General features: G+C 45.3%; 1 protein-coding gene across 1 annotated transcript in view; it reads right to left on the bottom strand.

Moving 5' to 3' along the window:
• Window positions 1–15,688, bottom strand: part of CAPN1 (calpain 1) — a 141,586-nt gene that overhangs the window by 76,061 nt on the left and 49,837 nt on the right. Inside the window, exon 4 of the mRNA XM_073604934.1 lies at window positions 349–467. Coding sequence (XP_073461035.1) covers window positions 349–467 — 119 coding nt within the window. The remainder of the gene's footprint in view (window positions 1–348; window positions 468–15,688) is intronic.

Below are 15,688 nucleotides of genomic sequence, written 5' to 3'. Positions count from 1 at the left end.
AAATATACTGTCACGCAAGTGTACTTGCTCCAGAGCTTAGTAAACAAGATAAAGCTTCAGTTTGCAAAGAATACTCAATCAGATGCAAGGAAAATAAAAAACAGCATTTTTGCTTGCACATGATTGAAAAATAGAAATTAGCAGAGCTTCCTCTCATTTGAGAGCTTCCCCTCAGATCTGGAGCAACTGCACTTGCAGTGCACAGTATATTTAACGTTAGTAAATCAACCTCCCCTGAACTATAGGGTGCCTTATGCGGAAACCAACAAGAACACTTCTAGTGAAACAAAACACTGACTGTCACATCACACTTCACAAATATTAAATTGGAAGGTCATCACCCAGTACCTGGAAATGGAACACTCCTGCATAGTTCTGCTGGAAGCTCTGACCATGAGGAACCACTCGATGGAGAAGAGTATCATTCAATGTAAGAGAGGCTATAGCAGCAAGGAGCCAACAGTCACCTAGGCAGAAGAACAAGGAAAATATAAAACAATCCACAATAATATGATTAATACTGTAACCCTATATTCACAGAGCGAGTAGAGCATATTCCTGGTGTTACTGCACCATTTTTTTTTCAGTTGTTCTATAGGCATTTTTACACTTGTCAAGCTTCAGCCGTTTGCTTCCTAGACTGGGCAAGGGGAGGAGAACAGTTTCTTTTGGAGGGGAGGAGTTCTTTATGCTTAAAAATGTGTACGAAAAATGCATTTATTGCACATTTACAGGCCTTCACATTGATGTCTATGGGGCAAAAAATGCCTGAATATGATAAAAAAAAAAATGCATGTGTGTAGTGCGTTTAAATCTATTCAGTGGATGTGTGATGTTTGTGGTTTGAAGCACTACTTCTAACTGTCTAATGATGCAGTGGGGAGACCATCCGCATATGGTGGTTTTCCTTTTCATTTGTACTAATGCTTCTTAAAATAGTTATCCAATTCTGAGTAATGTTATGCACACTTCCTCATGGTCTTCCTTTAATACCACCTTTAATGAACCTCATACCATTTTTTTTTTATTTTTAGCTTTTTTGTTTACATTCTGCAGCAGGCATAACTCATCGTTGTTAGGAAGCTGGCTCCTAACAACCAATACAAAATCAGACCGTTTGTCTGTTTACATCCATTTAAATCGGCTTCCTGAATGGACATCCGCTTGTCCGTTTTTCATCCGTCATGCCCATGTGAAAGGATCCATAGAACCCTCTAGTAGTACTTTTTCTAGTATTGCATGTCTTGTAAATCATATTTACAACTTAGGAAAAGTTACAATACTACCATCGACACCTTACCAATTTCTTACACATCATTCAGGAAGATTTGTCAATAAATATAGATTTCTATTTTAATTCAAATTATTTGGAAAATTACATTATTTGACAAACAAAATGTACTAAGCATGGTGTGCTTCTGGGCTCTACACAAAGTGCTTGGTCTGCTAATAGTGTACTTGTTGTGGGTATATAGTGTACTTGTTGTGGGTATATATTCTCATTCATCATTTAACATTTACTAAAAAGTCTATATGATGTATTTTTGCCATGTCATGTTGGATTATTTTGTATACAGCTTTTTAAATATTGCCTCTAGCAGTCAACTGCACTGCAGTAAATCTTTCTTAGCATTCTCAGGTGGATGACTTCTGATATATGCCCACTTAGCCTAAAGGTTTCTTAAGATATGAAAGGTGTGAAACTGGCCTATTAGGAGGTAATAACAGTGACTGGAGCAGGTTTCCTAGCCTGTCTTACTGCTCATTCCCCCAGAGGGGAACTGTAGATATGAGAAAAGATCAGGGAAATATATATATTTTAAAATAACTAACAATATTTTTGCACAGAGCAGCCCAGATCCTCCTCTTCTCTGGTCCCCAGCCAGCATTCCTTGCCCCTCCCCCCTGCCGAGCGCCCTCATAACAAGCCACTTGCAATGGGGGTACTCATGCAGGCTTGCTCAGGAGACCACAGACACACACACACACAGTGCCACTTGGCCCCACCCCCCTCTCTCTTTTTTTTTACCTTAACGGAGAAGTCCAACCAAAGCTCGTTTGGCTGTACTTCTCCTATGGATCACAGGAGTGCAGTTCGTTTTGCACTCCTGTAACCTGTTTTCAGCGGAGAGCGGGCTAAAGTCTGCTCTCTGCTGACGTCACAGAAGTCAGTCCAGGCACCGCATCATCGTGACAATAAAGTCTGGATCCCCTAGGTGCCTGGACTGACACCCGTCTCAGGCTCTCATCTAGCCACTGAGAGCCTGAGCCGGCTGCCCCCTCCACAGCCCAGGAGCGAGGAGGGAGCAGAGCAGAGAGATGTGACTGACAGTCTACAACTCTCTGTTTGGGGAGCTCTGAAAACCAAGCAATCGGCAGTGTTGGATTGCTCGGTTCTCAGTGCAGTGCATCAGACCGATGCTGCATCCACCGTGGTAAGTATGATTCCTAAGAAAAAACAACTTTTACTTCCCTTTTAAAGCATACAATGTATTATAGTAAAAAAACACTGTAATAGGCGAAGAGTGTTCATCAAGCCCCACACATGAAATACTACCGTAATTTAAATAATAATACTTTGAATAATAATCATAATACATAATAGTTTTCTTGTGACTGTCGTTGACACTTCCTCTTGGTATGAACAACTGACAATATGGTAGTTACAATGTAGAATGTTTAGTAAATGCACAGCATTCAGTCCTTTTGCATCACCCCTATCGCTATGGGTATACTTACTGGTTCTTCAACAGAGTTTGAGGTGGGTGTATACACTAGCTCTTTAATATAGTTTGAGGTGGGGAAATATGCTCTGTGCTGGATGTGTGTACATACAAATATCCCTACTAGAAAAGGAAGGGTGGAAGGTTACATACAATGAGGACAGAAATAACACACAGCTGACAGACAACTCAAGGCCATTTCTGCTTGGGTAGCACTGTCTCGCTACTAGCAACCTCACCTTTAGAACTAGGTACTGGTGTAAAGCTCTACAGAGACCTCAAAAGATTGATTGTGCCCAGATGATTTTCCATCGTTTATGGACCACCTACTGACCCCTAGATATTACTGATCCTCAGCCATTTATCAACTCTTTGATAGTCCAATCAATCCTTGGGGGTTGATTGGACAGCACTAATAATGCCGCGTACACACGATCAGACTTTCCGACAACAAATGTTGGATGTGAGCTTGTTGTCGGAAAGTCCGACCGTTTGTATGCTCCATAGAACATTTTCTGTCGGACTTTCCGCCAAGAAATGTTGGGAGCAGGTTCTCAAAGTCTGATCGTGTGTACACAAGTCCGTCGCACAAAACTTCACGCATTCTCTGAATCAAGCAGAAGGAGCCGCACTGGCTATTGAACTTCCTTTTTCTCGGCTTGTCACACGTGTTGTACGTCACGCGTTCTCACGTTCGGAATTTTGGGCCAACAATTGTGTGACCGTGTGTATGCAAGACAAGTTTGAGCCAACATCCTTAGGAAAAAAATCCATGGTTTTGTTGTCGGAAAGTCCGATCGTGTGTACAGGGCATTAGTGTTGCTTTACTTAACGCAAATAGACTGTTAAAGCAGAACTATCAGTCCAGTTATGCAGTGTCCAAGGGTCCCCGCCGGTTGCTGAGATCTTTGAGTGGCCAGTTTCTGGGTATTGATCGCTGGCAGCTTTCCTTGGCTGGGCCAATGTGACTTCACTCTTGCACATGTGCGAGTGTTCAGGTAGTTTTGGAATTACTAAATTTCTAGAGCGAGCTGCACGTCCAGAGCTCACTGTACAGGAGTGGACAGGCAGGTAGGTAACTTTAATGCAGAAGAGACAAAGCATGTCTCTTCTGCATTAAGAAAATCCTGTCTGTGCACCAATTTATATTTGTTACATAGGGGTTGATTTACTAAAGGCAAATCCACTTTGCACTGCAAGTGCACTTGGAACTGCAGTCACTGTAGAGCTGAGGGGGACATGCAAGGAAAATAAAAAACAGCATTTTTGCTTGTACATGATTGGATTAAAAATTAGCAGAGCTTCCCCTCAGATCTAAAGCGACTGCACTTCCAAGTGGATTTGCAGTGCACTTGTAGTGCAAAGTGGATTTGCCTTTAGTAAATCAACCCCACAGAGTTCCACTTTAACTTTACAAAGGTAATTGCATTTTGCAATGGAATCTGTCCCAAAACGTGGTGTATGAGGCAAAACTCTGCTGACTTCCATCACCCTGTCATGTGTAAAGATACACTTGACTGTGTATTCTTTGCAAAGTGAAACTTCACTGCATTCACTAAGCTCTGGGGCAAATTCCTTGAAAAAGTGCAACTTCCTCCTTAACTCGGAACCATGACTGTTTTACGCCCATGACGGCTTTTGAAACTAGGTGCCGAACTTGCCTGACAACCCAAGGCCTAATATCTCTATTATATTCCTCTTTTTTGGATGCCTGTAATGCCTAGGCGCCCTCCTATTGCACACAATGGGAACAAGACCTCACAATCCCCTGAAGAATGGAACAGAATGTGGGAAGCTTTATTTCCTCACATAACGTGGTGGCCCTAGAAAATTTGTTCAAGGTAACATCTGGATCATATTATACCCCGGCGAGAATTGCAAAATATCTCGCCACCTATCCTGCTCTATGTTTTCAGGGGTGCTCAGACATGGGCGAAATGAAACACATATGGTTGATGTACCCTAAAGTTAAAGGATAAGTTCACTCTTCTGAACACGTTACATGTTACACCCTAAATATGGGTGTAACATGTAACATGTTCAGCATCTGCCTGCTCTTGCCCCAATCCCCCCGTCCCTGTGACAGCAGACCTGGGATCTTTTCCCTGTACCTGCTGACACAATAAAAAAACAAAAAAAAACAAAAAAAAGATCCCTGTGAATCAATGAACTACAACTACTGGGAATAGTAAAACGGGAACGTGTACTTGTGACTCATATCATTATGGCCATGAAACAGACAATTGTGAAAGCGTGAAAAACTTCACCCCTCTATTTCGATAGGCATATAGATGGCACGCTAGCAAATGAAGAGTTCAAGTAATACTCGCCAATATGCATGATAAATTCACACGTATCTGGCAACCTTGGTTGGATCTGTTCCCGTCGATGCACCTGCCTACATGCTTTCTAGAATTACAGAGTGTGGAACCCGCCCAGTTACGCGAACCATGGGCCCCAGGGGGTCTACATCCCCCCACCCTACCCCTTTCCCTCCCTCTCCTCTTCCTTTTTCACTCTGCTTTACTTTCCTTTGTGCCATCTGCTGCTCTTTATCGGGCCAATACATTATTCCCCAGTCTCCCTAAGGCCAAATTCTTTATACAACTTTATGTTTCCTGCTCAGGAAGGTATGAGCCGGTTACTGAACATGGTGGACCCCCTTGTAGTCCTTTTTTAGATCTAGCTTAGACACCCAGCCTGAGACATGAATACATCTTAACCTCCAGTGCTCCTATGGATGCATTTTTCATCTAGCCCTATAGATAGGCTCCTGTAGCACACACTCCTTCAGCATCTTGATTGTCATGGGCTGCATCTTTTACCTCTCAGGCTGAGTGAATTGTCGTATTGGTACCTTAATTCTGTTACAGATAGCAGCTTTCTGTTAGATCAATGGATATTTGACTGTGGCATTGTTGGTTATGCTCATTACTGTTTTCCATCGATGATCTATTTGTCAAATATTTTTCTTGCCTTAAATTTTTCCGATGAAAATATTGTGAAAGAAAAGTGCAACTGCCCTTGCAAAGTGAACAGCATATATATTTGCCTTTAGTAAATCAATCCCTTAGAGGGTTAAAATTGCAAGGAAAGCCATCTGTGTGTTAATGCAGAAGACTTTTCTCTCTGCTGAATCAAGCAATAAAAATATAGCTCAACATACAACATAAAGGGGGTTATGTACTAAAGGAAAATCCACTTTGCACTGCAATGCACTTGGAAGTAAAGTCGCTGTAGATCCGAGGGTGACATGCAAGGAGAATAAAAAACAGCATTTTAGCTTGCACTTGATTGGATGATAAAATCAGCAGAGTGTCCCCTCATTTCAGATCTATCCCTTAGATTTAGAGCGACTGCACTTCCAAGTGCACGTGCAGTACAACGTGGATTTGCTAAATTCCTAAATAACCCCCATAGTATATTACAGCTTGATGTATCTGTTGATGCTATAAACATAGTTTTCAAAGGAAAAATTGCAAAATAAAACACAATTACACAGTTGAGAATTAACACAAGATTTAGGGCAGATACTGTATATTTTGTGTTTCATTCCCTAAGAAACATAAACTTTATTATTAAAAATATGAGTAACAAACTCTCAATAAAAATTATGAAATCACGAAAAGCAAGACACTCACAGATTCATGAATATAGAATGTATTGATAATGGTTTACACTGAACCTGTTATGGGTTGTGTACCCAATTCAATGATCATGCAGCAGTACCACAGATGTCTGAGAGTTGCATGCTAATTTTATGAGGTGATCACAATGATTTGCATGTATTTTTTCAAATAGCGTGCCTGTCATTTTAGAATTAATGCATATTGTGTGGTCACCAAGCAGACTTAGGCCTCATTCACACATTCATATTACAGCGTACACCCGTGCAAGGACCATGTCTACCTGCATAGGGATGCACAGATGTCCATGCATCCACTTGCAGGTAGTCCTATTCATTTTAATTGGGATGCATAGTCGCTGCTCCCAATTTACATCCGTGCCAGTGAGTGGAGCAAAATCTGTGTCCATGCAGCCGCTGTGTCCCAACTGACATGAATAGGACTGCCTGCACAGGGATGCATGGAACACCTGTGCGTCCCTGTGCGGATAAACAAGACCCTTGCATGGGTGTACCCTATAGAATGCCAGTGTGAATGAGGCCTAAGTCTACGTGGTGACCACACAATATGCATTAATTCTGAATGCCAGGCACACCATTTGAGGCTGAGAAAAATACATGCAAATAGCATGTAGCTCTCAGATATCTGTGGTAATGCTGCGTGCATCATTGTACACAACCCGTAACAAGTGTAAACTATTGTCAGTACATTATATGTTAATGAATCTGTGCGTGTCTCTACTTTTCTCTATTTAACAATTTTCAACGAGAGCGGAAATTTAATATTAAAAAATGTGAGTATATTTCTTAGTGAATAAAACACAAAACATTCCGTATATGCCCTAAATCTTGTGTTTGTTCCCTATTGTATAATTGTGTTTATTTTGCATTTTGAGGACTATGTTTGTCCTCAATTGACATGAATTGGACTGCTTGCACAGGGATATAGGGATGCATTGAAAACTTGTGTATCCCTGTGTGGGTAAACGCATCCCTTACATGGGTGTACCCTGTAGTACGCCTGTGTGAACAAGCGCTTATAATACATAAATTAGACAACTGGCTGCCCAGTACACACAAGCATCTGTTCAAGCTTTTTGAAAATGAGTATTAATCTTGGACACTTGTTTTATGACTAAAATTGTTTTAAATTGTATATTTTGTAATAAATTAAATTTTTCTATTATCCCTTATGGTTGTGCTTGCCTTATGACAGACATATGCATCTTTAAAAGTCCCACTTAGTATTAAGGGACAGGTTTTTCATCTGTTCCCTTTAAATCTCTTTTATTTACTCTATACCAGGGATGTGGATGCAATACTCTGTCTCTAGATTCTGTCCATAAATATCTTTATATATATATATATTCAACTGAGGTTATGGTTCACTGCATGGCCCCTGCGATATAGGAGAAATCCTTGCGTGTACATGCCTGGAACATAGTGCAGGAAAAGATGAAGAGTAGTGATAAGTAATAGGGTTTCCTGAGTCAGAGCAGTAATGTTTATAATACACCTATATACCATAAAACAATAAAAATATAACATTAAGCATTGCCTGCAGCATTCCACAAACAGATTAGTGGTAATTAAGTATTGTGCCAGGTTAGCCATCAATTAATGCAGAAAGTATGGAATTTGAGGTGGGGTGTCTACAAGAATCGTGAAGAGTCAGCCAGCTCCCTGATGGCATAAGAAAAGTAGATGGTGATGCGTGACCAGTAGGGATGGGCTATCTATCTGTTCGAGTCGAACATAAGTTCGACTCGAACATTGGCTGTTCATGTTCGCCGAACAGCAAACAATTTGGGGTGTTCGCGGCAAAATTGAAAAGCCACAGAACACCCTTTAAAAGTCTATGGGAGAAATCTAAAGTGCTAATTTTAAAGGTTAATATGCAAGTTATTTCATAAAAAGTGTTTGGAGACCTGGGTCCTGCCCCAGGGGACATGTATCAATGCAAAAAAAGTTTTAAAAACTGCAGTTTTTTCGGGAGCAGTGATTTAATAATGCTTAACCTCCCTGGCGGTATGATTATTTCGGATTTTAGGTGCTGAAAGCGGTACAATTATTTTGCATGGAAATTTGGCGTTTTATATTGTAGGTCTGTAAATCTTAACAATAACACACTTAAATCTGTCCAAACCAGAGTCTAGTAGATATCCCGGGTATGATAAAGTTTGAAACACAAAAACATAAATTATAATATAATAAATAAAAATAAATAATAAAAAAAAATAAAAAAAAATAGTAATAAAATAAATTTCCCCACAATTCACTATCGCTCAATTCTGCAAGTGTTCTAATTTAATATCGCTGTTTTCTAGCTGGTCTAAAGCCACTTTTGACGTAAAGGGACACTTTTTGGTTGCTATGGACAATCTCCAGTTTCCAGGCAGAAAGAACAGTGTATATCACATAAAACTGCATGCAGGGCATAGGACAAAGCACTGGGGACAAAAGGGATATGAAATCATTTCATACAGTACTGTAATCTGTAAGATTACAGTACTGTATGTGTTATGATTTTTACTTTTTTTTTAATTTGCCACCAGGCTCCGCCCCCGTGCGTCGCGCCGCTCGCAGGGAACGGAGCCTGGCAAGGAGAGGCTTCGGAGGAGGACGGAGCCCTCGGACACTGCGGGTGACATCGCAGGATCCCGGGGACAAGGTAAGTAATGCCGCCCCAGGATCCTGCAATGCGATCCCGAGTGTGGCTCGGGGTTACCGCTAATGGTACTGAATTTTAACCCCGAGCCACACTCGGGAAAACCGCCAGGGAGGCTACAGTGAAACAATAAAAGTGAAATATTCCTTTAAATTTCGTACCTGGAGGGTGTCTATAGTATGCCTGTAAAGTAGCGCATGTTTCCCGTGTTTATAACAGTCCCTGCACAAAATAAAATTTCTAAAGGAAAAAAAGTAATTTAAAACTACTGGCGGCTGTAAAGAATTGTAGGATCCGGCAATACTTATAAAAGTCATTGAAAAATAAAAAAAATTAAAAATGTGTGGGTGTCCCCCAAAATGTCATTACCAGGCCCTTCAGGTCTGGTATGGATATTAAGGGGAACGCCGCACCAAAAAAAAAAAAAAAAAAAAAAAAATGACGTGGGGTTCTCCCCAAAAAATCTGCGCCAATTTTTTTTAAAAAATGGCGTGGGGTTCCCCCAAAAATCCCCATGTAACGCAGCTTTCTCGTTGCATCGGGGGGGGCGGGGTCACCTGTACATGTCACTGGGAAACCCCAGCGTTTCCCCTTGTCAGAGGGGGATGGGGTCACGTGACGGGTGGCCCCGCCCTCAGCTACATAAGAGCTGTCAAGCTAGCGCCGCGTTATTGGCTGGGTGCCTCCGGTGGAGGCAGGATCCTGTGCGTGTTCCTCGCTGGAGTCGCTGGAGATCGAGAATTGGATTACATCGCTGAAGTAGGAGCATGGATTTATAGGATTACATCACTGGAATCTCTTTTTTATACTTAATAAAAGACTTGTCCCAAGCCGTCTCCTGTGGTTTTTAACATTTTGACACTTTCTTTTTGTGAAATGGTAGGGGTACATTGTACCCCTTACCAATTCACATAGGGGGGGCCAGGATCTGGGTGTCCCCTTTGTTAAAAGGAGGCTTCCAAATTCCGATAAGCCCCCCGCCCGCAGACCCCCACAACCACCGGGCAAGGGTTGTGGTTAGGGTTGTCCCGATACCACTTTTTTAGGACCGAGTACAAGTACCGATACTTTTTTTCAAGTACTCGCCGATACCGATTACCGATACTTTTTTTAATGTCACATGACAGTGTTTTTTTTTTTGTAGGGGGGGGGGGGGGTAGGGGGTAATGGTTTCTGTGTGTTTTTTTTTTTTATTTTTTCAGCCCTGTTGGGGGGCTTTGGCGAGATATCAGGGGTCTTAACAGACCTCTGATATCTCCCCTTTGAGACAGAGAAAGAGACAGAGGATAGAGATACCCCAGTCCCTTTCTCTGCAGCCTCAGCTGCACTGAGAATGAATGGAGAGAAGACAGCGGCTCCTCTCCATTCATAAACTGACACATAGTAATCACAGGAGATTACAATGTTTCAGTTATGTGAATGGACAGAGTCAGCTGACTCTGTCCATTCACACAGCGGAGAGGGGAACAGCGGAGGAGGACAGAGCAACGGAGGGGGACAGAACAACAGAGGGGGACAGAGGAGGAGGACAGTGTAACGGAGGGGGACAGAACAACGGAGGAGGACAGCGGAGGAGGACAGAACAACAGAGGAGGAGGACAGTGTAACGGAGGGGGACAGAACAACGGAGGGTGACAGCGGAACGCCGGAATGGAGGGGGACAGAGCAACAGAGGGGAACAGCATAGGGGGACAGAGGAACGGAGGGGGCATGGAGGAGGATGAGGTGACAGTCAGCGGTGATCGGGTGTGGGGGAGTTACAAGCACCGATCACCGCTGTATGTCATTAAAGCCGCGGGGGGAGAAGCTTGTAACTCCCCCACGCGCTGATCACCGCTGACTGTCATAGTATCGGGGGAAGCATCGGGAGCATTTGCCCAAGTACAAGTACTTGGGCAAATGCTCGGTATCGGTACCGATACCGATACTAGTATCGGTATCGGGACAACCCTAGTTGTGGTGATGAGGCCCTTGTCCCCATCAACATGGGGACATCCTCCCCATGTTGAGGGCATGTGGCCTGGTACGGTTCAGGAGGGGGGAGGGGAACTCTCTCCCCCCCCTCTTTTCCTGCGGCCTGCCAGGTTGCGTGCTCGGATAAGGGTCTGGTGTGGATTTTTGGGGGGAACCCCACGCCATTTTTTTTGAAATTTTGGAGCAGAGTTCCCCTTTCAGGTCTGGTATGGATTTTTGAGGGGGGACCCCACGCCATTTCTTTTTAAATTTGGTGCGGAGTTTCCCTTAATATCCATACCAGATCTGAAGGGTCAGTCTGAGTGCTGACACTGTAGAGAGCAGACCTCTGCTGTAGCCTGCTGCAGCGGCTCGTAGCAGCTCCGGCCACTCGCTCCCTAGCTCACCTGCTCCCCTCCCCTCCATCTGTCACCTTCTCATCCCCACGCCACATAGCAGCAGGCCGGCCGCTCGGGGCTCTCTGCGGGTCCGAGCGGCTCCCCTTGTAGCTGCATCCGGGACCCCCCCCCCGCTCTTGTCGGTCCTCCATTCGGACCCCCGCCCCGTCTAGCCAACCGGCCGGCCGCCAGGCAGCTCCGTGGTCCGGCTTAGCCCCCCTCGCACTACCACCGTACCCCCCTCCCACACCTCCCTCCCTGACGCCGCCCTCAGCCAGCCGGCCGGCCGCACAGGATACTCCGAGGCTCCGGCCTAGCTCAGCTGCTAACAGGCAGCAATTCACTGCCCCCCTTCATCGACCGGTCTGCCCGCCCGGCGGGCGCTCCCCCACCTCCTTGCTTACCTCACCACCGGATTATACCGCACACCTCCGCTGGACTTCCGGGAACACCGAAGGAAAGTCCGCGGCTCGGGCCTGGCCGGCGGCCATCTTGGTACACCCACCGCCGCCCAGCCGCAGCTCAGGCCTAGCCGGCGGCCATATTGGCACACCCAGGCCGTCAGTGCAGCAACTGAAGCCCCCCGGTGCAGCATCCGAGGCCACCAGCCCCCAGCAGGGTACCCCCCCCCGGTTGGACCCACCATCCCTGATCCCTCCTCCTGGCACCCCCCCCCCCCCCCCGGGTCACCACCGCAGCCGCAGTCTAATCACCATAGGCTAGCTGCTAGATTCTGTGGGACAGACCATGGCTGCGGCTTAGTTTCCTGCAGCCAGCCACTCATCCCCCCCCCCTTTTTGTCCAACAGAGCCCGCACCCCTCCACACCTGAATCACCCCTCCCGCCATCACTGAACATCATCGCAAGGGCTCCGGTATCTCACCAGAGGCTACTCCAACTCAATCATCCTAGACGCAGCCACCGCACCACCTACCGTCGTCCGCCGGACCATCCTACGGGTAAGCCACCAGGGGTACTTCATCAGTTGATCCAGGGGCCAGTCCGATCGCCCCTCGGGGGGTCAGGAAGGAATTTTTTCCTCTGCTGCATTATTGGCCCTCGCAGCTAGGGGTTTTTCGCCTTCCTCTGGATCAACGACAGGGGGGTAGGCAGCCGTACCTCCTCTAGTACCTCCGCACCCACACCAGTCCATCGCCACACCACTCCAGAAGCAGCGGGTAGCCATCAGACCCATCCATCTCCCCGCAAGTGGATCATCACCACATCAGTACCACCATCAGAACACCTTTCCTACTAGCAACAACATCCTCCTCATCATGTGCAACTTTAAATACACAGCAGACACCATCCACAGGCTAAGAAACACCGCCGCAACTTTACCGATCGCCACTCAAAAAAGACTAAAAAAAGAACAATTACTAAGAACCAACCCACAATCAACCAGGAAATGCAAGGAGACACTGATCCAACCGCAACAACTAGCATGCGCCCTGACCAACACCAGATCTGCAGTCAAGCACAGGCTGGAAATCCACGATTTCGTCATCGAAAACAACTTAGATTGCCTCTTCATTACAGAAAGCTGGCTAACACCTGACTGCAACACCATCCTAACTGAACTGGTGCCCGAGAACTACAGTATCCTAACCGAGCATAGAATCGAAAAAAAAGGAGGAGGCCTAGCAGTGATCTTCAAATCTCATCTTGGGTTCACCAAACCAAACGTACAGAACTCAGTGCCTTTCATGGAAACACTCTCGCTGCACCTCCAAACAACACCTCAAGACACCATTCACATACTACTATGCTACAGACCACCAGGACCAAAGACCAATCTCCTCACGCCGCTCACTGAATTCTTCTCGATGCACACCTTGAAAACCAAAAACCTGCTGGTACTTGGGGATTTTAACCTGTGGGCAAACTCTCCCTAAGACCCCACCGCAATCGCCTGCGTCAACCAAATGGAAGAACTTGGCCTTCAACAACTGATAAACTCTCCCACGCATGGTTCAGGACACACTCTAGATCTCATCTTCAAACAGAATATGGACATCAACGTATTTGACAACACTCCACTACCATGGACGGACCACCATGCTATCAAATTTAAAATCACCACTAACACCATCCTCCAAAAACAGAAACACGTAACAGCAACACACTGGAATAGATCTCAGAAGAAACTTCACTCTGATCTCTTCAAAACTACATTATCGAGCAAAATTCTTTTGCTAAACTCAAACCTCTCAACAGAACAAACGCTCAACTCCCTAAACAATGTATTACTACAAACAGCAGACTTCGTGGCGCCAAAACGTAGAACACTCATCCGCAAAAAAAACTCAAGCTGGTTCAATGGTACTCTCACCCTACTCAAGCAAGAACGTAGAAGAGCTGAAAGAGCATGGAGAAGAAATCCTACCAAGGAAAACCATGCTAACTACAAAGCACTCACGGGGAAATACCACAAGGCAATCTTCAAAGCCAAAAAAGAACATTTCTCAGACACCATCTCATCCGCCTTAAACCGTCCGCGGGAACTTTTCAAAATAGTGGCTCAGTCCATGAACCCGACCTGCTTAGAGCCTCCAGGAAACGATACTCAAGAATTCTGCAATGAGTTATCAGATTTCTTCATCGACAAAATCGACAACATTCGGAAATCAATCCATCAGAAAACAACGATCACCCTCACTGAACCAAAGCAAAAAGAGGATATCGACACAGACATCACTCAACCACCGAATTTCTTTTTGTCCCCAATCACCATAGACACAACCAAAAACATCATCAGAAGCCTTCGAGACAGCACATCACCGAACGACATCATCCCCACTAAACTGCTTAAAGAATGTTCCGACATCTTGGCCCCTATCCTAACACAGCTCATAAATCAATCATTCAAAGAAGGGACTGTGCCAACCTCCCTCAAGCAAGGCATCGTCAAACCTCTGCTAAAGAAAGCCAATCTCGACCCTAAGGACCCTAACTGCCGCAGACCAATAACTAGCTTCAACGCCATCTCCAAGATTATGGAGAAAGCGGTAGTACAACAGCTACAACGCCACCTGGACACACACCTCCTCCTGGACCCTCTGCAATCAGGCTTCCGCCCAGGTCATGGCACAGAAACAGCACTTCTCAAAATATGGGACGACGCTCTTGAAGCAGCAGATGACGGAGAACAGAGTCTCCTGGTACTGTTAGACCTCAGCGCAGCATTCGACACAGTGAACCACAATACTTTACTTGTCCGCCTCGCTGAAGTAGCAGGAGCTACAGGTTCTGCTCTAAAATGGTTTACATCCTTCCTAGAGAATCGCTCCCAGACAGTGAAACTAGGAACATTCACCTCGGAAACCCGGGCAGTCTCCTGCGGAGTCCCTCAAGGATCACCCTTGTCACCAGTACTATTCAACATATACATCCGCCCACTTCTCAATATCATCAGGAAAACCGATCTTTGCTTCCATTCATACGCTGACGACACCCAACTCTACCTTCGTATCAACGGACAAAAAGACCTTCATCAGCAATTACAGAAATGCCTCTCCTTAATAGACGACTGGATGACCACTAGCTCCCTCAAACTCAACGGATCAAAAACAGAACTTCTTCTCCTACAAGCTAACAAAAATTCCAAAATAAAGACTACATGGACACCTCCCACCATCCTTGGACAGACCATCTCCCCAAGCACCAAAGCCAAGAGTCTCGGAGTCATTTTTAACTCAGGAATGACAATGGATGCACAAATAGGATCAGTGGTGAGCGGATCCCACCATCTCCTCCGCCAACTACGTAGACTCATCCCCTTCATCCCAGAAGAGGACAAAGCGGCAGTTGTGGGAACAATCATCAATTCCCGACTCGACTACGCAAATTCGCTCTACGTAGGACTACCCCAATATCAGCTTGCGCGCTTACAACTCATCCAAAACACGGCGGCAAGACTGTTAACAGGAAAAAAACCCTGGGAATCCATCTCCCCCTCCCTAAAGAGCCTACACTGGCTAACCGTGAAGAAACGGATCACATTCAAGACCCTCTGCCTCACCCACAAATGCGTACAAGGAAACGCCCCACCATATCTCCGCGAGAAAATAAAACACTACACACCGAATCGCAGTCTTCGATCAGCTAACCAAAACCTCCTTACCATTCCCAAATACCGCTACAAAGCAAAGGGAGAACGAAGATTCGCAGTCCAAGGACCTCGACTATGGAACACTCTTCCTACCAACATCCGCATGGAAGAAAACTACCAGGCCTTCAGAAAAAAACTAAAGACCTTCCTTTTTCTGAGAAGCTGACATCAGAGAATGCATCCAGCGCCTTGAGGCGATTCAGTTCGCAT

This window comes from Aquarana catesbeiana, linkage group LG11, assembly GCF_042186555.1.
Source record: "Aquarana catesbeiana isolate 2022-GZ linkage group LG11, ASM4218655v1, whole genome shotgun sequence".
Lineage (NCBI taxonomy): Eukaryota > Metazoa > Chordata > Amphibia > Anura > Ranidae > Aquarana > Aquarana catesbeiana.
The sequence above is the reverse complement of the archived record's forward strand: the minus strand, read 5'-3'. Positions and strand labels throughout refer to the sequence as shown.